A 23,231-nucleotide genomic window follows, 5' to 3' on the forward strand; every position below is an offset into this window, starting at 1 on the left:
TTAAAGTAGCAAAATGCAAAAGTAAGTTCACTCACTTTTCCTGTAGTTTTGTTTATGCCTTTCGAATTCACAGCAGCTGTATTCTTGAGCTATTTTGTAAACTTATTCTTTGTTACTCTCTTTTTCCCAGTACACACAGCTACTGAGAAACAGATTCCTCTTCGGGTACGAATTTGTTTCTTCTCTGCTGTAGAAATAAAAATAAAATGTAAAAATTCTATCTATATTTCATACAGGTTTGGGTGGTTTTTAATGTTCATTAAAATTCTTGAGTTGCCCAAAGAATCCTTAAGTAGATAATTGTATGATTGGGGTGGGAGGGGAGATGGGGCAGGTGTCATCATGTACCAGGATGATATTTTCTGATCCCACTACATTTGCAGCCATTTAAATCATCTCAGATGGCCTATGTTAGCAGGAAAAACAAAATTTATATATATACATACATACAGGAGAAATTATGCAGGAAATTATGATTACAAGTACTCAGAGGCAAAGACTTTCAGGAATACTTAATACACATCTACATTTTTAATTTGCTTTGCATAAGAACAAGACTCAAAACAATTCATAACTACTATTTTTGCTAATGTTGCTAAAACATGATCATTAAAAAGACACCAAAACAACCCTTGTCTTAGCTTTGTTAGGTGTTGAGTGGGTCCTTAGACCACATTACTGTTTTAACTGCTACAGTGTATGCTAATTATTTTACCAACCAGTTCTGAATAGGCAATTTGAATGTTAAGACACAGACTGAGTATCCTATATCCGAAAGTGCTTGAGACCAGAAGTGTTTCCAGATTTTTTTTTATTTCAGATTTTGAAATAGTTCCATTATATTTACCAGTTCAGTATCCCTAATCTGAAAATCTGCCATGTTGTAAAAGACCAGAGGTCATCTGCTGGAGGCCTTATGGAAAGTCTAAGGGTTACCTGCTGTGAATCTACAACCTGGAAGAAATGTTTCACAGAATCAGCAAGTTCTATTTGCTTAAGAATGGTTAGACTCATTAGAGGTAGAAGAAATTGGTCCTATTGTATTTTTGTGTTTAAACCCCTCAGAGATAGAGACTTAATGAGTGTGTTTAGATATCTCTGCTTCTGGAGGTTAAGAAAAACTAATCCTTACACTTTGGTTTAGGTATACACTCAGAATCAATTTATTTACCTTTTATTTACAAAAAAGAAAAGCAAAAAGCAACAATCTTAGCTTTCAGGATGAAGTCGTCTGGCATCCAGCCTCCTGACAGGCCTGTGCCCCACCCTTGCCCTTGGTTCCCTGAGCATATCTCCACACAGCCCCGCCAAGTGCAGCTCCTGCGGGGCTCTGTCTCAGGTCTGTACCGCTCCTTAGTGAGATGTACCTGTGTCACACCCGCGGGGCCTTACAGCTTCACCTCTCCTAGCCACCTGCCAGGAGGAATCCACTGTGTTCCAATCTCTTGTCTGTTTCTCACAGGATATGGGCTTTAAGATCAGAGACTGAGTTTTATTCAACTTTGTCACTGTAGCATCTGCCCCAGAGCTGGGTTTACAGGAGCCCAACATTAGCAAAGCTCCTGTTGTGATACTGAAGGAGCTGCAGTGAGGCCTTGTGGCCAGAAGGGGACAGGAGCGGGCTACAGAGCTGGGAGCGATCAGGGCTCCTCCAGAAGCAATTCAAGAAGGAATGCTCAAAAGCTGGGATATGACAGGTGGCCCAGAGAAGGCCAAGGAATTCAAGAGGCCAAACTTCAATGTTACCTCCCCAGGAGGGTAGTAGCTTTCAGGGATCTGATGAGTGCCTAATATGGGTCTGGTTTTGTATTTTACAACTCCTGTTATCAGCGGCATTTTACAACTGGGGAAACAGAGAAGTGGAGATTAACATATAAGAAGCAGAGCTGAGATTTGAGTCCAGGGCTACCTGGCTCCAAAGCCCATGTGGTGCCAGGGCTCCCAGAGCGGAGGTAGGGTGATGGGTAGCCAGAAACCTTCCTTCAGGCCTCGGCTCAGTTTCTTGGTCAGAGATCTTCCCCCTGATTCCTTAACCAGGTTAAGTCTCCCTCTCTCATACTTCCATGCCTCACCTTGAGTACACCTGGGATTTTATATAGATTTGTACAATACCAGATTTCTCCTGCTATACCAGGGATGGACAAGTTGCAGCCTAATGGCCAATTCTGTTACAATGGCCAGTAGAGTAGTTGCTACTGAGACCCTATGGCTGGCAAAGCCAAAAGCATTTATTATCTGGCCTTTTATAGGAAAAGTTTGCCATCTCCCATGTTAGACGGTGAGTTCCCCTTAGGCAGGGACTATATCTGTTTCATCCACAATTGCAGCCCAAGTGTCTAATGCAGCGGTTGGCACAGAATAGACAGTAAATACTTGTACAATTTAGTGTTAATAATGAAAATGAGATGGAGCCTAAAAAATGGAGAAATTTTAAGTATCAGCTCACCCAATTATTAACATATTAGTGGTTATTAATAGTACTGCTTTTTACATTGAAATGCTTCTGGTAAATAATCTATTGACTGAAAATAATTTTTTTGGCAAGAATATATATTGCTTCATAAATTAAGTGCATTCTTTTCATTTTGAATAAAAATTTTATTTTTCCCCCTTTGTTTATTGTTTAATTATTTATTCTTTGTTGTGTGGCCGGGAACAAAGAAGTCAGCCTTTGTTCTCTTTTATGTCTTAGCCTGTGTGACCCTCGGGCTTTGCCATGTTGCCAGCAGACCTCACCCAACTCTGTGAGGACATGACACCAGTGTCAACACTGTAGTTCAGGGGTTGGCAATTTTTCTCTGTAAAGGCCAGTTAAATATTTTAGGCTTAGCAGGTTATGTGGTCTCTGTTATAGCTAGTCTGTCATTGTAACACAAAAAGGTCATGTGCAGTGTGTGAGCATAGCTGTGTATCAATAAAACTTTATGGACACAGAAGTTGAATTTCGTATAATTTTCTGATGTCATGAAATATTATTATTTTGATTTCTCTCCATTTAAAAATAAAAAACCCATCTCTAGTTCTGGGCCCTACCAAAACAGGAAGGAGGCTGGTTTGGTCCCAGGTCATAGTATACCAACCACCCCACCACCACCACCACCACCACCACCACTATACACAATCTTTATAACATTCTTAACAACCGGGAAAATGGGAGGCAACTGAGAATATGGGGAGGAGTTCAAAACTGCAGTGCTCCAAGCTTCTATTTTGCTACAGTTCTCTACAATCTACAAACTTTCTTCAAAGTCTGTGGTTTGACTATACTAATGATATAGCCTGAACAGAAATCTTGATCATGGGTGATCTCTAGGGCTGTGGTCTCCAACTTCCCTTAACCCTCCACCCCAACCCTCCATTGGGGTATATCATGTATCCCAATTCATAAATTACAGATAGACAGATCTGTAAACATAGACATAGATAAAACATAGACAAAAATAGGAATTTAAAAGGATGACAACAATTTAATTTAAACAGATATTTTAGCATGCATTTCCCTTGTATTGGATTGATCATCATGCCCCACTTTGGAGATTATCAGTTGCTTAATCTAGAATCTCTGATTGAGCGTCTACATCTTAGCCAGTTATCAGGGTATCGCCTTTGATTGCAGTTGCATAAGCAGGAGAGAGCTCTGCTGAGGTCAGAGCTATTGCTGTGTGGGCTCCCTGTGAGAACCGAGCTAGACCCAGCAACTAGGGCTAGACCCAGCAACTCTGGGTCTAGGGGTAGACCCAGCAACTCTGTCTCTTAAAGGGGAAGAGGTTGACTCATTGGACTGTCCAGATGGGAAAGTCTGGAAAGTAAACATTCATTATTCTATCACTTTCCTTACTGTGCCATTATGTGTGAGGTGCTGTGCTGTACTCAGGAAAGAAACGGTGCACAGTCCAAAATGCTCTCTTCTTTCATGAAGCAGAACTAAGTAAACAGGAATGAAATAACCACTCATTGTAACAAATACTCATAAGGAAAGAAATACCGTCCTATGATAGACAATAACAGAGGAGGACGTAATTTAGATTAGGGATTCTTGTAAGGTGTGTCTGAAGAGGTGACATTTTCAGATTCCTTCTGAAGAACCATATGAAGCCAACCCAGTGATCAGCAGAGGGCGGTGTTCTGGGCAAAGGCTCACAGAGGCGACAACATTAATGCAGGAGGCTACCTTAAAGCACTATCACTGCTGATGGTAAATAATTTCACTTGAAGATTGAATTCTTAACTTTGGTTTCTGGAAAAAGTGAGTAGACTGGACAATTTGAAAACCCTTCTTGGAGTGTAATATAAATCACTGAGAAGTGTGGGGACCGAATAAAAAATTCTCTTTTCAATGCAGAGCTCAACTTGTCAGCAGGCCAGGGAAAAAAGGAGGCCCAAACAAAGAGGGAGAGAAACCCCCAAGAGTGAGACAGCAGGGCTTGGTTTGCAGCTGGAGTGAGGCGAGGAGGGGGGTTTGTGTATCTCCAACCAGGAGGGGGTGTCAGGAGGGACAGCCTTGAGCTTCTTCCAGCAGGCACCTGGGGGTGAAAACCCTCCATAAAAGTACTATTTACCCTTCTAGGAAATGAAAGGGGATGGAAGGGGGGGGGTGGAGTTGGAGAGCAGTATAGGAGGGGCTTTGATTGTATCTATCAGGTCTATTTCTTAGGGGAAAATATTCTAAATAAATAAATGGTAAGATTTAACAATGTTCAGTGGTGGATATACAGATATGTAAAAGGGTGAGTGTGTGTGTGGGAGAGAGACAGAGAGAAAGAGATTGTTTACACTTTTCATATTTGCAGTAGTTTGAATAAAAATGCAGTTCTTTGTCTGGAACAAGTGCAGTTTTACTAAGGGACAGTTTAGTTTACTAAGGGACAGTTTAGTTCCCTAAACTGATTGCCTATCAAATGTACTTAAAATTTAATTAAATGACCATGCCATTTGGATGGGGAAAAAAATGACTGGCACATTTAATGTATTGTCCTAGTATTTATTTTTACTAGGGTTTGTTTTCAGAGAAACCATTACTTTATTCTGAACAACATTTTAAAGTGAAAAATAAAAGTAAGAATAAAAACCCCTTGCAGAGAGACTGAATGCACACAGTGACAGTGGCTAGATCACACCTCACACCAGAACCCTGACCCACACTTCTGCAGCCGCAGGCCCAGAGCAGGCAGGACCAGGTCAGTGACTGGCAGCTCCCCTCCGTCTTGCCCCTGCTCCTAACACAGGACTGACTGCAGAAGACCACGGATGCTCATTAATGGATCACATAGGATATGCTCAGGGCTCACTTCAAACTTCCCTCCTTTTTTTCTACTATAAGGCTATGCCATTCCCCTGCCTGCCTTTGGGTATCTGCAAAAAGCAAGTGACAGTGGCTGTTATAGACTGAGTATTTGTCCCTACAAAATTCATGTGTTGAAACCTCATTCCCACTGTGATGCTGTTAGGAGGTAGGGCAAGCAGGTCATGGGATTAGTGCCTTTACCAAGAAGAGCCCAGAGGACCAGCCAGCCCTTCCCCTTATTGAGGACGCAGTGAGAAAGACCATTCTATGAACAAGAAAGTGGGTTCCTCAGCAGACCCTGAGTCTGCTGCTGCCTTGACCTTGGACTTCCTAGCCTCCCCAACTGTGAGAGATAAACTTCTGTTATTTGTAAGCTACCTAGTTTATTGAACCTTGTTATAGTTCTGAGAATACAACCCCTGCTTATTCTCATTCAGGTGGTCATCCTTCATTTTCACACTGCTGGTCCCCACTTTCCATGGATTATCAATAAGACACTACTCAGAGCATGCAAAAAAGGAATGTTAGTCAGTGAAAGTTGCTTCTTTTTTCTTTCTTTTTTCTTTTCTTTTCTTTTGTTCTCTTTTCTTTTTCTTTCTTTCTTTCTTTTTTTTTTCTTTTTTGAGACAGAGTCTCACTTTGCCACCCTGAGTAGAGTATTATGGTGTCATAGCTCACAGCAACCTCAAACTCTTGGGTTCTGGTGATTCCCTGGCCTCAGCCTCTCAAGTAGGTGCCCGCCACAATGCTTGGCTAGTTTTTCTGTTTTTAGCAAAGATGGGGTCTCACTATGGTTCAGGCTGGTCTCGAACTCCTGAGCTCAAGTGATCCTCCCAGAATGCCAGGATTACAGGCCTGAGCCACCACATCCAGCCATTGCTGTTTCTAATGCTACCTCAGCTCAGGAGGAAAAGGTAAAATTATGTTCAATTTCTCCTGTTTAAGAAGAAAGTGTGCAAAAGAATTTTTAAAGAGCAAACTGAAAGATGCTTAAACTAAGAAGTTTTTAAAAATCATAAAGAAGTTAAGATTTGGTTATTAGAAAATTCTCTCAGGTGACAGAGAGAATTGGCTAACACTGCTATACTATCATAATACACACATGAGCATTGAAGTTTGTTTATTTATTTATTTATTTAAGACAGAGTCTCACTTTGCTGTCCTTGGTATAGTCCTGTGGCGTCACAGCTCACAGCAACCTCAAACTCTTGGGCTCAAGCAATTATCTTTGCCTCAGCCTCCCAAGTAGCTGGGACTACAGGCACCTGCCACAATACCTGGCTATTTTTAGAGACGGGGTCTCACTCTGGTGCAGGCTGGTCTTGAACTCATGAGCTCAGGTGATCCACCTGCTTCCCCCTCTCAGAGTACTAGGCATATTGAAGTTTAGGTGACTATTTGTGATGTTTCTGGTGACAACTAAATAATTTAATTTTCCTATGATGTTACCAGCTCTATAGCAAAATAGCCAGAAGTCCTGTGTTACCCAAGGCCTTGAACTGCTGCTTACCGAGATGGTCCGTTGGTGATTCCTGTCTCATGAGAAAATGCAACTCTTCAAGATTCCCTTCTAGCCAGGTACTGATACTCTCAATTTTTTCATCTCTTTCACACAGCTTCTTCATTAGATATTTTATGTCTTCCAAGGTCTTTTCACCTTCACCCACCAGTTCCTTAAAGAAGTGGTATTGAAGGGATATAAATATAAATTGCGACAAAATAGACAAAAACATATTCTGTCTGAGTGGATCATGTCCAGAATAGGATGTATTATATACACAAAACTGGTATTAGTCATACAAAATAAGTATTGTACACACAGCCAGTGCCCAAAGTTCTACAATAGATCTCACAAAAGTTAATTGTCAATGAGAAGGTTCAATGGAATGCTCACTGAGCTTAAATTTGTACCTGGATATGGTGGTGGTATAAAAAGTCAGCTCACTCTCAGAGCCACACACAACTGCAGAAGGGAAAGAATTTTGGAATCAGGCAGGATCTGCAGTTTCCAATTCCCATAAATTTATTAACTGTTTGATTTTGGGCAAGTTACTTCAATCTCTGGGCCTCAGTAGCTTCATTTGAAAAAGACATTGTGAACGCTCTCCTTATGCTGTGTGTTAGTGGTTAAACGAGGGTTATACGCAAACTCTGAATACGTAGAAAGTGACAGAGCCAGGATTTAGGGTTTCATCGCCAGCCTACCTGGCTCTTAAGTGGGGAGCAGGTGGGGAAATTGCATGGCTGGTAAAACATGAAGGCAAATGGAGCTCAGAACAGACAGTTAAAACTTTGTGCTAAAACAGAGTGTGTTCAACTTGACCTTGTGGGGAAAAAGGGTGTCTTTCTCTTTCTGAGAGGTATTTTCTCAAAGGATTAAGATTTCATAGTGACCTTTGGCACAAAGGGCGCATTTTAGTGTGTGGTAGTGACACCAGCTCTGTTACTCCCCTGCCCTTCTGAACTCCTGGCCTTATGTATGCATGCACGCACACACACACACAGACACACACGCGCGCGTGCACACACACACGTGCGCACACACACATTTCTTAGATAGGTGAATATTTTCAGAAATATGAAGCAACACAGATACTTACCTTAACTGTGGCCTGAAATTCAGCCCACAGATCTACATACTGTGCTGAAATAGAGATTAGAAAACAAAGCAGTTACAGTTTGAACATTTTTATAAAAGTAATGTTGTTCTTGGGTTTTTTAAAAATTTATTTTTATCCAAAAATTTCCACTTCCATAATGACAGAGTAACTGGATTGGACTTGCCCTCCCAAAGCAAACAAGCAGAAAAAAAATACCTAAAAAAGATGAAACAAATGTTCTCAGGCCACTCAGCACTGTGACAACTCAGAGAAGGGAAACAGAGGCAGTGAACCCCAAGCTTTCTTCTGAGGGGGGCACCTACCAGACCACAGCACAAGCAGAGCTGGGCTGCCTTACACACAGGCACAGAAATCTGCACAAAGATTAACAAACTGAATCCAGAAATAGACAAAAACAATACAAACTTTCGAATACGTGGGCTTTATGCTAGGAATGGGAGATTGGTTTAATAGTCAAAAAGTAATCAGTGCAAGTTACCACATAACATGAAGGAGAAACAGCATCTGAGCATCTCTGTAGATGGCTGAGTGGCCGAGGCTTGTCACACAGGCATTGTGTGCCTACGTGACCGACACCACCTCCCCAGGGGATACCCTGAACGCCAAGCCAGGGGAGGCCCTAGTTGGCAACACTTCGCATGTGTGGTAACCTCATTGCGGGGAAGCCAAGTGCATCCCTGTGACCCCATGGAGGGGACAGATGGGAGTTCGCACCTGATTTCCTCCGCACTTTGTCCTATGTGCCTTTTGCTTCTTTTACACACGTATGTTTCACCATAACCACAGTAATCACGAGTGTGTGCATATGACAACTTCTGAGTCTTATTAATCTTTACAGCTAAAGGGTAGTCCTGTGGACACCTGATCCTACACTAAAAGCTGTAAGGTCTTATTGAGAGAAATTAAAGAAGACCTGAATAAACGGAGATACATACTGTGTTCTTACACCGGAAAACTTAATTTTGTTCAAAAGTCAGTTCTGCCAAAATTGATTTACAGATTCAACACAAACACAATTAAGATCCCAGCAAGAAAAAAAAAAAAGATCCCAGCAAGATTTGTGTGTGTGTGTGTGTGTGTAGATTAGTAAGCTGATTCTAAAATTTATATGGAAATAGCCAAAATAACTTTAAAAGGGAAGCACAAAGGTGAAGAACTTGTATTACCTGATTTCCAGACTGCACGTGAAGCTACAGTGATCAAGGCAGTGTGGTGTTGGTATATATTCAGACTTTTAGAATATGTGCATGAAAGAACAGACCCATAAAATTGATTTTTGAAAGAGTTTTCAGGGTAGACAAAGGCAAAAACATAGTCCTTTTTTTTTTTTTTTAATGGTTCTGGGACAACTAGGTATGCACAAGAGAAAACAGCGGAATTCAACCCTTACCTCAAAACATATGGAAAAGTTCAATTGCAACAAATCAGAGATTTAGACATAAAAGCTAAAACCAAAAATGTTATAGAAGGAAATCCTCAAGACTTTGTGGTAGGCAAAAGCATCTTTGGCAGGGTGCAAATAGTACTAACCTTAAAAGACAAAACAGATAAAATAGATAAAGTGGACTTTATCCAAATGAAAATCTTTTTCTCTTTTTGAGACACCATGAAGAAAAGGAAAAATTAAGCCTCAGACTGAAGAAGGGCTCATTTCTGGAATATATAAAGATTTTAACTTAATAATTAGAACACAAACAAGTAATAAGCAAAAGATCTTGCCAGACATGTTAGATTGTATTTTCTTTTTTTAATGATTTTTATTTATATTACTAAAGAAATATTAAAAGATAAAAATTAAACAAAAGATTTCTGGGTGGAATTGGAGATCACCATCCCAAGTGAAGTCTGTAAAGAATGGAAAAATGAATATCACAGAGTACTGGTGTTAAACTGGAGCTAACTGATGAGCACACGTGGGGACAGAGGGACGACACCTCAGTGACAATCAAGTACAGGGCAGGGCACAGTGAACATTATCCGGTCATGGGCACACTTACAGCCCTGACTCAAGCATCATAAAAGCAATCCATGCAACCAAAACATCCATATACCTGTAATATTTTGAAATAAAAAAGGAAAAAGCTTTCATTTAAAGTTTACAATGCTATAGGAAATAAAGGTTCTCAAAATAAAACTATGGCACTATTGAGCAGGGCATCTCTGGATTTTTTCGAGTGAGGCTTACAGGTGAATTTACACTGAGATGACCATTCCACTAGTGCACAACATACTTTTCCTATATAATAAGCCAGAGTTAGAGTCAGTCTTTGACAGGGAATGGTTCTTCTGGAAATCACCCATAATCCTGGCCTATCAGTGTTTTTCTTCAAGGTCTAAGGCAAATACGGACAAATAACAGGTATCACTTCCTTACAGATAAAACCACTAACCTGTAGCACAGCAGTTCTCAACCTGTGGGTTGCTACCCCTCTGGGGTCGAACGACCCTTTCACAGGGGTCACCTAAATACATCCTGCATATCAGATATTTACATTACGATTCAAAACAGTAGCAAAATTACAGTTATGGAGTAGCAACGAAAATAATTTTATGGTTGGAGGTCACCACAACATGAGGAACGGTATCAAAGGGTCATGGCATTAGGAAGGTTAAGAACCACTGCAGTAGCAGGTTGTATTTCTCAAAGATAGCCCCCACAGTGTATTCTTTTCCACATGCCTCCCAACATGATGCCAACACTCCATCCACCATGGTGGTGTCTAGGTCCCTCGCCTTGTACATGGGTGTCTACCTCAACCATCAGCCTGTTGTGGTTGTAACTCTCTGATTTTGGGGGCTAGGTCATAAAATGCCATGCACTTCCACTTCTTTCTCCTGGAACACTTGCTTTTGAAACCCAGCAGGCCAACCAGCTGCACAGAGAGACCGAAAGGAGGTGTCCCAGCCAAGGTTCTCCACTGAGAGAACAGGAATTAACCTCAGACATGGGAATGAGTGACTCTGCAGATGATTCTGGTTCCTCAGCCCTCACGTTGCCCTGGCTTACACCATGTGAAGCAGACATTAAGTTGTCTCCACCAAGCTCTGATCAAGCTGCCAAGTGGTGAGCAAAGCCTTGTTTTGTTTTAAGCCCTTACATTTGTGATATTTGATTAACTGGGTCAATCAAGAAACATTATAAAAGATGATACACAGATGCCAAAAAGACATGCAAAAATACTCAACATTAGTTATTACAGAAATGCAAATTAAAAACACAATGAAGTACCATTACATAGCTGTTAAAATGACAAAATGTTAACAATTTGAAGTATTGGTGAAGACTTGGAGCAAACGGTAAAAATCCATCGCTAGTGGGATAAGAAATTGGTACAACCACTTTGGCAAATTTGAATGAAAGTTTCTTATAAAGTTAACCATACAATAACCATATAACCAACCAATTTCACTATAAGTATTTACCCAAGAGAAATGGAAACACCCACAAAAACACTTGTTAACAAATGTTCACAGCAGCTTCCTTCTTAATAACCTGAATCTAGAAACATTCCAAGTATCCTTCAGTTGGTGAATGGATAAACAAAATATAGCATATGCATGCAATAGAATACTGCAGTACAGCTGCAAAGGAGGGAACTAATGCTACACGGATGAATTTTAAAAACACCTTTTGCTGAGTGAAAGAAGCCAGGCACAAAAACACATACTACACTATCCAGGCGAAGGACACACTTATAACTTTGACTCAGGAGGAGGAAGAAGACGGCCTATGAGAGGCAACTTTAGCTAGAGGCTCCTGAACAGAAGGAGAGATTCTGGACAGATTTGGCCTCTGAAACTGAAGGCAGGGAGGCTGAGATAGGAAAGAAGATAGACAAGTACACATCATCTTGGCTATGGCAACCTGAGACTCCAAGAAAGAGGATCCTAGTGAATAAATTTCAGGTACAAAGCCCAGCACCATGAGGACAAGAGACCCCCCCCCCAAGTGAGAAGCTCTCCGCAGGCTCTCTACAAGTGAGCAGGGGAAAAAAAACCTCTCATTTTACCCGATGGGTGAGACCCGCAAAATATTGGGCATCCTCCCCCAGAGAGGTCCCACCTGTGAGCCTAGGCATCATCCTGCCTAGCATAAAACCAAACAAATACTCTCCCTGCAATACTGAACTTTCAGTACACCCTACTCCCTTGCCGGGTGATCTGAAGGTCTACCCCCTGCAGAACCCAGAGTGTGTGGCCATTCCCTAGGAGGTCTGGGCATTGTACTGATAGAAGTGTAGAATCAGCGACTTGAGCAGAGGCAGGGGAGCTGGAAAGAGAAGGACTTTGGGAGAGAGAAACAATCATGATATTGTCCTGCAGCAGTGCAAACCTGCCCCTTTGGACTTTCAAGGGCGGAGCCTCTGAAGCCAAGTTAGGACTGCCACAGGTAGAAGTCCCATTGGGGCTTTTGGGAGTGGAGCCACTGACACCTGGTTGGGACTTTGAGGTGGGGGCTGAACCCATTCAGACTTTCAAGGGTGGAGCCACTGTCACCGGGTTTGGACTATCCAGGATGAAGCTGCAGGTGCCTGGTTTGGACTTCTAAGGGCTGGGTGCTGATGCCTGGTTTGGACTTTAAAGGGCAGAGCCACTGGCACCCAGTTTAGACTTTCAAGGTTGGAGCCATTGATACCAGGTTTGGACTTTCAAGGGTGGGTAAACTGAGGTCCAGTTTGGACTTACAAGGGTGGAGGTGTTGATGCCTTTGTCCTGACTATGGCTAGTGATCTTTCCTAGTGAATTGGTCCACTGGAGGGGACCAGGCTCCATCCCCTTGTGTATGCTGGTTGGAATGAACTGTTTGTGGATTTTCACTATCAGGATATTGGAGACCCTTTCAGCTCTCCCTATTGAGCAGTAATTGTACAGTCTAGGTCAATCTGTTTAGAACTCTAGGTGTGGGCCGTCCACCTGGGGTCCCTCCAACGTTGAGTGCCAGTTGTTTTAAAGTGGGAAAGGACTGAAAGTTCTTCACCAGCTATCACTGGTGGGGGCACCACACATGCTTGTATCTCTCCCCAGATCAGATTCCAGCCTAATACTTTGACTCTTTAAGAGGGAACTTTGTAAGAATGTAGGGGAAAACTCACAGTCACAAGCCCCAGCTCATTGGGGAGGATTAACTCTACTTCCTAGTGCTCCCAATCCAATCTCACTCTACCACTTTAAATAGCCAAATTGCAGAAAATACTCATGGGGTGGAACCAGAATAAGAACTCTGGCATCATGAATAATCAGAGTAGATTAACTCCTCCAAGGAATGACAAAGGAGATAAAACAGAAGATGCCATTCACAGACAAATGGCTGAAATGCCAGAAATAGAATTCAGAACATGGATGGCAAAAAAGATCAGTAGAATGGAAGAAAAGTTAGAAATTGAAATTCAAAGAGTAGTTAAAAAGTTGTCTTAAGAAATCAATGACTTCCGAGACAAAATCTCCCAGGATATGGACATAATGAGAAAAGAAATAGCAGAGATTAAGGAAATGAGAAAGTTATTTGAGGAGCTTTGCAATAAAGTAGAATCCATCAGTAATAGAGTGGAGCTGGCAGAAGAAAGGATCTCTGAAGTTGAAGACAAAGCTTTTGAACACTCCCAATCACACAAAGAGGCAGAGAAGTGGAGAACAAGAACTGATCATTCCCTGAGTTGTGGGATCACTCCAAAAGAGCAAACATTCATCTTATAGGAATTCCTGAAGGAGAAAAGGATGGTCCTAAAGGCACTACTCCAAGATATAATGGAGGAGAATTTCCCAGGCATGGCAAGAGATACAGAAATTCAGATAGTAGATAGCTTCAGAACCCCAGTAAGACTCAATCCAAATAAAGCATCTCTTAGGCACATCGTAATTAACTCTGCCAAAGGTAATATGCAGGAGAAAATTCTGCAAGCAGTCAGACATAAGAAAAGCATCACCTACAAAAGGAGAAATATTAGAATGATTGCAGATCTCTCAGAAGAGGATGGTCATTGACTTTCAATCTCCTAAATTAAAACAATTTTCAGCCCAGGATTCTGTATCCAGCTAAACTGACTTTCATTTGTGATGGAGAAATCAAATACCTCACTGACATACACATGTTGAGGAAGTTTGTCATAACTAAACCAGATCTCCAGGTTATTCTCAGACCTGTTTTCCATAATGACCAGCACAATGGTCTACCACCAAAGTAAACTCACCCAGAAATTATTAAACAAAATCAAACTCCCACTGGACCTATGAAAAACATGACACCTAAAATGTTGCCACGCCTATCAGTCCTCTCAATTAATGTGAATAGTTTAAATTGTTTGCTAAAGAGGAACAGATTGGCTGACTGGATATAAAAATCTCAGGCCAGATATCTGTTGGATACAGGAGTCTCATCTTACCTTAAAAGATAAAAAAGGACTCAGGGTGAAGGGATGGTCATCTATAGTATACACAAATGGAAATCAGAAAAAAGCAGGGGCTGCAATTCTATTTGCAGATACAATAGGTTTTAAATCAACAAAGATAAGAAAAGATAAGAATGGGCACTACTTATTTGTCAAGGAAAACAGTCAACATGAAGAGACTTTGATATTTAACATTTATGCACCCTACCAGAATGCTCCTCAATTTATAAAGCAAACCCTAATAATTGTATGAACAATTTGGTATCTTCCAGCACTATAACAGTTGGAGACTTTAACACCCGTTCTGGATAGATCCTCCACAAAAAAAAACTAAACAAAAAAATAATGGACTTAAATTTGTCCCCAGAACAAATAGACTTAACAGACAACTATAGAACATTTCATCCTAACAAAACTGAATGTACATTCTTCTCATCAGCCCATGGATCATCATCCAAAATAGATCATATCTTAGGATACAAGTCTAATCTCAAAAAATTTTAAAGAATAGAAATTATTCCTTGTGTCTTCTTGGACCATCACGGAATAAAAGTTGAAGTCAACAGCAATAAGAATCTTCATACTCAAACGAAGCCATGGAAAGTAAACAACCTTATGCTGAATGATAGCTGGGTCAAAGATGAGATTAAGAAGGAAATCAGCAAATTTTTGGAACAAAAATAACAATGAAGACACGAATTATCAAAACCTGTGAGATGCTGCAAAGGCAGAACTAAGAGGGAAATTTATAGTATTAGATGGCTTTATCAAGAAAACAGAGAGAGAGGAAGGTAACAACTTAATGTGTAGTTTCAAGCAACTGGAAAAGGAAGAAAATTCCAACACCAAACCAGCAGAAGAAAAGAAATAACAAAAATTACAGCAGAATTAAATGAAATTGAAAACAAAAGAGTCATTCAGAAGATCAACAAAATAAAATGGTTTTTTGAAAACCAACAAACCAAACCAAATTAACGAAATTGATAAACATTTGGCTAACCTAACCAGAAACAGAAAAGTAAAATCTCTAATATCATCAATCAGAAATGATAAAGAGAAATAAGAACAGACATCTCAGAAATTCAAAAAATCCTCTATGATTACTACAAAAACCTCTCTTCTCAGAAATATGAAAATCTGAAGGAAATGGACCAATACCCAGAAGCACGCCACCTTTCTAGACTCAGCCAGAAAGATTTAGAAATTTTGAATAGACCTATATTCAGCACTGAAATAGCATCAACTATACGAAATCTCCCAAAAAAGAAAAGTCCAGGACAAAATGGCGTCACATCAGAATTCTACCAAACCTTTAAAGAGGAACTGGTACCTATATTACATAACCTTTTTCAAAACATAAAAAAAGAAGGAATACTTCCCAACACATTCTATGAAGCAATCACCCTGATTCCCAAACCAGGAAAGGACCCAGGAAAGAAAAAAAAACAATAGACCAATATCATTAATGAACATTGATGCAAAAATACTCAATAAGATCCTAGCAAACAGAATCCAGCAACACATCAAAAATTATATACCTGATGATCAAGTTGGCTTTATCCCAGGGTTTCAAAGTTAGTTCAACATACGTAAATCTATAAATATAATACATCACATAAATAAAATAAAAAACAAAGAGCATATGATGCTCTCAATTGATGCAGAAAAGCTTTTCATAATATCCAGCATCCTTTCATGATCAGAACACTTAAGAAAATAGGGCTTAGATGGGTCATTTCTTAAACTGGTAGAGGCCATTGACAGTAAATCCACAGCCAGTAACATATTGAATGGAGTAAAATTGAAAACATTTCTACTCAGATCTGAAACTAGACAAGGATGCCCTTCATCTCCACTGCTGTTCAACATAGCAATGGAAGTCTTACCCATCACAATAAGGTGAAGAGAAGGTGATCAAGTTATCCTGATGGGGTCAGAGGAGAGCAAACTCTCACTCTTTGTGGATGACATGATCTTATACCTGGAAAACCCTGTGAACACAACTACAAAACTCTTAGACGTGATCAAGGAATACAGCAGTGTCTCAGGTTATAAAATCAATACTTACATATCAGTAGCTTCTATATATGCCAACAATAGTCAAGCTAAAAATATAGTCAAGGACTCTATTCCTTTTATAGTAGTACCAAAGAAGATGAAATATCTGGGAATTTACCTAACAGGGACAGGAAAGATCTCTATAAAGAGAACTATGAAACTCTGATAAAAGAAATAGCTGAAGATGTTAACAAATGGAAAAACATACCATGCTCATGGCTGGGAAGAATCAACATTGTTAAAATGTCCCTATTACCCAAAGTAATCTACAGATTTAATGCAATCCCTATTAAAGCACCAATGTCATACTTTAAAGAGCTTGAAAAAATAGTGCTTCATTTTATATGGAATCATAAAAATCCTTGCATAGCTAATACATTACTCAGAAATAATGTACCAGACTTCAGGCTATACTATAAACACTATACTATACTATACTATACTATACTATACTATACTATACTATACTATACTATACTATACTATACTACTGTAATACTACACTATAACGTTACCAGACTTCAGGCTATACCATAAATCTATACTGATCAAAACAGCCTGGTACTGGCACAAAAATAGAGAGGTAGATATATGGAACAGGATTTAGAACCAAGAGATGAACCCAGCCACTTATCATCATTTGATCTTTGATAAGCTTATCAAAAGCATTAATTAGGGGAAAGATTCCCTGTTCAACAAATGGTGCTGGGTGAATTGGCTGGCAACATGTAGCAGACTGAATCTGGACCCTCACCTTTCACCATTAACAAAAATTGATTCTCACTGGATAAAAGATTTAAACTTAAGATATGAAAGACTAAAAATACTAGAAGAGAGTGCAGGGAAAATGCTTAAAGAAATTGGCCTGGGAGAATTTTTTATGAGGAGGACCCCTCTGGCAATTCAAGCAACACCAAACATATATTACTGGAATTTGATCAAACTAAAAAGCTTCTGCATGGCCAAGAGCACAGTAAGTTAAGCAAGAAGACAGCCTTCAGAATGGGAGAAGATATTTTCAGGTTATGTTTCCAACAGGGGTCTGATATCTAGAATCCACAGAGAACTCAAACTAATCAATAAGAAAAGAACAAATAACCCTATTTCTATGTGGGCAAGAGACTTGAACAGAAGCTTCTCTGATGAAGACAGGGGCATGGGCTACCAACACATTAAAAAAATGTTCATTATCTTTAATCATCAGAGAAGTGAAAATCAAAACTATATTGAGATATCATCTAACTCCAGTAAGATTAGCACACATCACAAAATCCTAAAACTTCAGATGTTGGTGTGGATGTGGAGATAAGGAAACACTTCTACCCTGCTGATGGGAATGCAAGCGAATACGTCCTTTTTGGAAAGAAGTTTGGAGAACACTCAAGGAACTAAAAGTAGACCTGCCATTCAATCCTGAAGTTCCTGTACTGGGTATATATCTGGATGACCAAAAAAATCATCTTACAACAAAGACATTCACCAGAATGTTCATTGCAGCCCAATTCATAATTGCCAAGTCATGGAAACAGCCCAAGTACCCATTGACCCACGAATGGATTAACAAATTGTGGTATATGTACACCATGGAATACTATGCAGCCATAAAAAAGATGGAGACTTCACATCTTTTATGTTTACCTGGATGGAGCTGGAACATATTCTTCTTAGTAAAGTATCTCAAGAATGGAAGAAAAAGTATCCAATGTACTTATTTACTATTATGAAACCAATATTTAATCACCAACACTTTCATATGAATGGTAAAGAAAAACAATAGTCCAGAAAGAAAGAGGAAAGAGGAGGGAGAGAAGACGGGAAGGAGGGTATTTGCTGGGACCTCATCTGTTGTGCATAAGGCAATGGTACATTTTAAAACTATTAAGAGTAGAGTATAAATGTCTTACCACAACAAATAAGTGAGGTGTCAGTTATGTTAACAAGTTTGATGTAAGCTTTCCTCATTGTATATCAAATTAACACATTGTACCCCATAAATGCATTAATGTATACAGTTATGATTTAATCAAAATTTAAGAAAATAACTTTGACTCAATCTGTACACAAAGAAAGTATGTAAACAAAGCATGTGTACCCTCTAATATTCTGAAATAAAAATAATCATTGCAAAAAAAAGTATGCATGCTCACTGTTTCATTTATATCTAATTATTAGTGACAGAAAGCAGACCAATGATTTTCAGGAACCAGAGGTGAGATGTGACATCAACTGCAAGGGATTCAAAGGGAATTTCACTGTCATAAAAATGTTCTATACCTCATTTGTGAGGGCAGTGGTTGTGGTGAGACATACCTTTGTCAAAGTCATTGAACTTAAAATGAGTGCATTTTATAGCCTACAAGTCATTAAAACAGATTCAAACAACAAAAAGACTTCCTATGTCAAGAGTGCCCGTGACACATTACTTACTGTGCCCAGCTATCAGGTCCCATGACAGGTCGCTTGAAGAGTGCCTGATGTCTTCTCGTCTTTTTGTGCATTTCTCTATGTTGTTCTCCATGTATATAATATGCTGAAAATTAAAAGCATGCGATTGCTTTTAGCAGCTCAGTTACTGTAGATCCATTTAGTCATTCAGCAAAAAACATATAAATTCCTCCACTGTGATACCCACTGTTCCAGGTACAGGGATAACAGTGGTAAATAAAAGATCCATGCCAAGCTTCTGTTCTGGAGAAGGGGAAGGGTCCTGCTTCCTATTAATCATATCAGCATTAAAAGGAACATGGTATCCTGAATGATTTTCTATAAAAAAAAATGAAAATGTGTTCTGCTTAAATACATCAATGGTCTCCAATGAGAACCAGTATCAACTTCAGACACATGATTAAGTGAGTCTCCAAATGGTTTCAGTTCCCAGCTGCCGAATTATCCTCAAGTTGCCCCAGCTGATGCCACATGGAGCATGCTGTGTGTAAACATGTGCTTAATATCCCCTACGTGTGCAAAATGTGTGCATGATTATACATCACAAAGCAGTGATGGTGTCAGATGGGAGTTTAGCCTTAAGACTGCAAAGAGATAATTTATTGAGTCAGGAGACCTCATGGAACTATTCACTCAAGTCAGATGTCTTATTGAATTGGGTGACAGTGGTGACAGTTGTGACAGGTGGCTTCAGGCATTAAAGTCATGGCTTTCTGTTCTGACACCCAATGCTCAGAATGTCTAAAATCTTTGGGAATTTGGACAGTGTGGGCTTTGGGACATAAAGTTGGCAATGGTCCTGTTTCAAGAGAGAAATAGTCTACTCATCAAATTTGATCTTGTGTTATAGTCATTTCACGGCTTGTTTGCTGGCTTGTCACTTGTCAACTAAAGTGAAAGCCACCTTAAGCCAAATGCCAGGCACCATTCCTTTGAATACAAGTCACTGCAGACCTGCCTAGTTCAGCCAGCCTCCATGCCTCTCCCACACCCTCTGTTTTCCTTTAGACACTCCTTTTCCACAGCACATTCCTTCAAAGTATCTTTTCTCCAGGGCTCACTGATCTTTCCACTCAACACACTGTCGCTAAGGAGACCTGCCCATCTTACACATGGAAATACTGCCACTGTGCTAAGATTCCCTGGGAGGCTTCTCCCCCAAGTGGGGTGTCTGATGTAGTGTGGGGAGTTCCCTCTGCTCTGGGCACTGGACATGTCCTGTTCAGATTGTTGCTCATAACATACTGAATTGCACTGATCCATTCATACGAGTGAGTGCAGCTCTGTAGCTACTGTGCACTTCCCCAGGGCTGGGGCAGGGTCTTACTTGCCTCTGTGTTCACTACATCCTGCCCAGTGCTTGGGACTCAGTGGGCGTTTAAAGTGAGGGGGCATACTAGGTGCGGTGGCTCACACCTGTAATCCTAGCACTCCAGGAGGCTAAGGCGGGTGGATTCCTGAGCTCAGGACACTGAGCTCTGAGATAAAGTTGAGACTTTAGGAGTTGGATGAACAAACTCCCTTCGTATCAAAAGAGCTACAGTTAGACGAAAGAAACAACCTGATTTAAAAAAAGAAAATGAGTGAAAGACTTGAGTAGCCCCTTCTCTAAGGAGGACACACAAGTGGCCAACAGAGTGTGCTTCAGGAGTCGTTAGGAAAGTGCATGCCAGTGAGCAACATTGCATCCCCACCACACTGGGTAAATTGAAAAGGACAGTTTGGGTGAGAATGTGGAGTAACTGGTGCCCTGACGCATTGCTGGCGGGAGCGGCAAGTGGGAGCAGCTCCTTTGGGAGGCTGGTAGCTGTACTAACGTGGAGATGTGTGCCCAACAGAAATGCGTGTGGATGTTCATCGAAAAATGTGTAGTGGGATGTTCACTGCAGCATTATTTGCAATGTCTCCAAACATCCAACAGCAGAGTGAATAAAAAAAACTGTAGTAGAGTCATACAATGGACTACTAGATAGAACTAAGGAAAATTAACCACTATGCTTAAAAATAAAGATGAACCTCACAAACATAGTGTTGAGAAAAAGAGTGTATTCTATATCATTCTACACATGCGAAGCCAGGCTGCGGTGTTTACAGTCAGTATAGTGTTACCCTGTGGGGGTGGTCAGTGACTGGAAAGGACTTAAAGGGCATCTGGATGCTGTTAATGCTTTGTTTCTTGATCTAGGTGCTGGCTACGCAGGTGTGTTCATTGGGCTGTAAACTTATGATTTGAGTATTTTTCCATTAAAAATTTTTGAGAACTATTCCTTTCTTTTCCCTTATAACTGTAGTAATCAATCAGTCAAAACCATTGTGCAAAGTGAAATGTTCTTAAACTTACTTCTTTTAATCTTTTATTTTCCAGGAACAAAAGTTCTAATTTTTGGTCTTTTACGTAGATTTCATTCTCTAGGTTCTTTAGAATTTCAAAATGATTTTCATTTCTTTTCCTTTCTTGATCACGTAATTGCATTAATTCTTGCTTCACTTTCTCCTGCTCAAACATAAAACCCACAGTTATCTCCTGGAATTCAAAGAGCAGGGCTCTAGGACATTTACCTCCCCAGACCACCTTCAGAGCAGAGCAGGATTCACGATTAATTTCCGAAGCATCCAGCTGAGATTGTGGCCATCTTTCCTTAGAAAAACCTGTCAACCCAAAGCTGATTCATGAAAACTCATTCCACGGACCCTAAGTTAAAAACCCAGATGCTGAGACAACTGCACAAAATAAAATATACACTCAGCCCTCCGCAACATCAGGTTCCACACTCATGGGTTTGATCAACCACACATGAGAAAAGGTTCAGAAAATAACAATAAAAAAGGATACAACAATAAAAATAATACAAATAAAAACCACTACAGCCTAACAACTAATTACGTTGAATTGACATTATCTTAGCTATCCTAAGTAATCAAGAGATGGTTTAAAGTATATAGGAGGATATCTGTCGGTTATATGCAAACCCTACACCTGTTATAAAAAGGATTTAAGCATCTGTGGTTTTGCTGTCCTTGCAAGTCCAGGGACCAATCTTCCACAGATACTAAAGGACAAGTGTAGTTTGATAGTTTGATATCTGGCAAAAACGGAAAAGGAGGGGGGAATTTAATGAGGCTTTTAGAGTACTTTAATACTGTATTTCTTGAAGAAGGAAAAATATTATTTTATTCATTTTTCAGAATTCTCTATTATTGTCTTTACTGAATTCTCGATTCAGTTCTCAGCATACTAATATAAATCATGTGATATTTCTTGTGTAATCAGCAGCAGCAGTTAAGATGCTTAGTAAGAAACGAGAACTGTACATATACTATACTTGTAATTTTCTCCTTCATATTTCTCTACACCCTGACGTATTTGAAGTTACCTTTTTATATCAGTACATCTCAAAGAATGTTTCCACTTTTAATTAGCCAACTCCATACAAATAAGAAAACAGAGGCCACCATTACACATTAAGTAGTTCCAGCCTGTCTCTCTCTCTGCACATATGTGTAGACTGTAAGTTGTGACTAAAATCTTAAAACATCGGCATTGAAAAGGTATGTTTAACAAATGCTGCTTTTCATGGAAAATTCAATGATTCCAAGTAAGTACTGCTGCCTGTATATACCCTGTTTCCCCGAAAATAAGACATCCTCCGAAAATAAGACCTACTTACAGGAAAAATAAGATGTCCCCTGAAAATAAGACCTAGCACATCTTTGGGAGCACACCTTAAAATAAGACACTGTCTTATTTTCGGGGAAACAGGGTACTTTTATTCCAATAAAAGAATGAAGAATGAATGCATGTGTTGACCCTTTACCTTTTCGTTCATGTATCTGGAAAATTCTCTCATAGTCTGAGAAATGGAATTTTGTAATAAATTTTCCTCCAGCTTTTGTGCTATGAAAAGAAAAGAGAAAAATAAACAACTACCTCAAACTAGGCTTATAACAAAAACCAGCTGTCATGTGCTCACCAACACTGTGTCTGAGTCCTCAGAATCAACCATTTTAAAACTCTTTCTTCATTGTTTATTCATCCATTAAGCTCAATTTTCTTAAAAAAATACATATGTGGCTATTTCTTGATTGACCATTTTAAGACACTTTCTATTTACTTCTTAATATAGTAGAGGAGGACTTAGCATGCTTGCTCCTAGCCACATACCCCCTCACACCCACACCTGCTACATTTACTCCCTCTAACCCCACATAAAGTTATGGTTTTGTTAAAATAAATTTTCACTTTTTAAATCATATGACAAAGGGTTATTCCTTGATGATCTAATGGTATAGTATGATTATATTCCCTTTTTTGTACAATTTTTTTTTCCTGGAGTTAAAAATTGCCTCACTTTTTTTATTTGCTCAGTGTTCCATGTAGATGTCCTTAATCCATACCAGAATCTACAGCAGAATTATGAAGTCTTCCTGAATATTATT

The 23,231-nt window shown here is 39.7% G+C and overlaps 1 protein-coding gene across 1 annotated transcript in view; it reads right to left on the bottom strand.

Annotated features, from left to right (window-relative positions):
* Nucleotides 1-51: 51 nt before the first annotated feature.
* The window catches only part of CCDC175 (coiled-coil domain containing 175), a 77,031-nt gene continuing 53,851 nt past the window's right edge, over nt 52-23,231 (bottom strand). Inside the window, exons 15-20 of the mRNA XM_053601879.1 lie at nt 22,610-22,689; nt 21,136-21,288; nt 18,777-18,879; nt 7,885-7,928; nt 6,795-6,957; nt 52-187 (exon numbers count right to left, since the gene is read on the bottom strand). Coding sequence (XP_053457854.1) covers nt 90-187; nt 6,795-6,957; nt 7,885-7,928; nt 18,777-18,879; nt 21,136-21,288; nt 22,610-22,689 — 641 coding nt within the window. The 3' untranslated portion in view covers nt 52-89. The remainder of the gene's footprint in view (nt 188-6,794; nt 6,958-7,884; nt 7,929-18,776; nt 18,880-21,135; nt 21,289-22,609; nt 22,690-23,231) is intronic.

The sequence above is a fragment of the Nycticebus coucang genome, chromosome 9 (assembly GCF_027406575.1).
Source record: "Nycticebus coucang isolate mNycCou1 chromosome 9, mNycCou1.pri, whole genome shotgun sequence".
Taxonomy (NCBI): domain Eukaryota; kingdom Metazoa; phylum Chordata; class Mammalia; order Primates; family Lorisidae; genus Nycticebus; species Nycticebus coucang.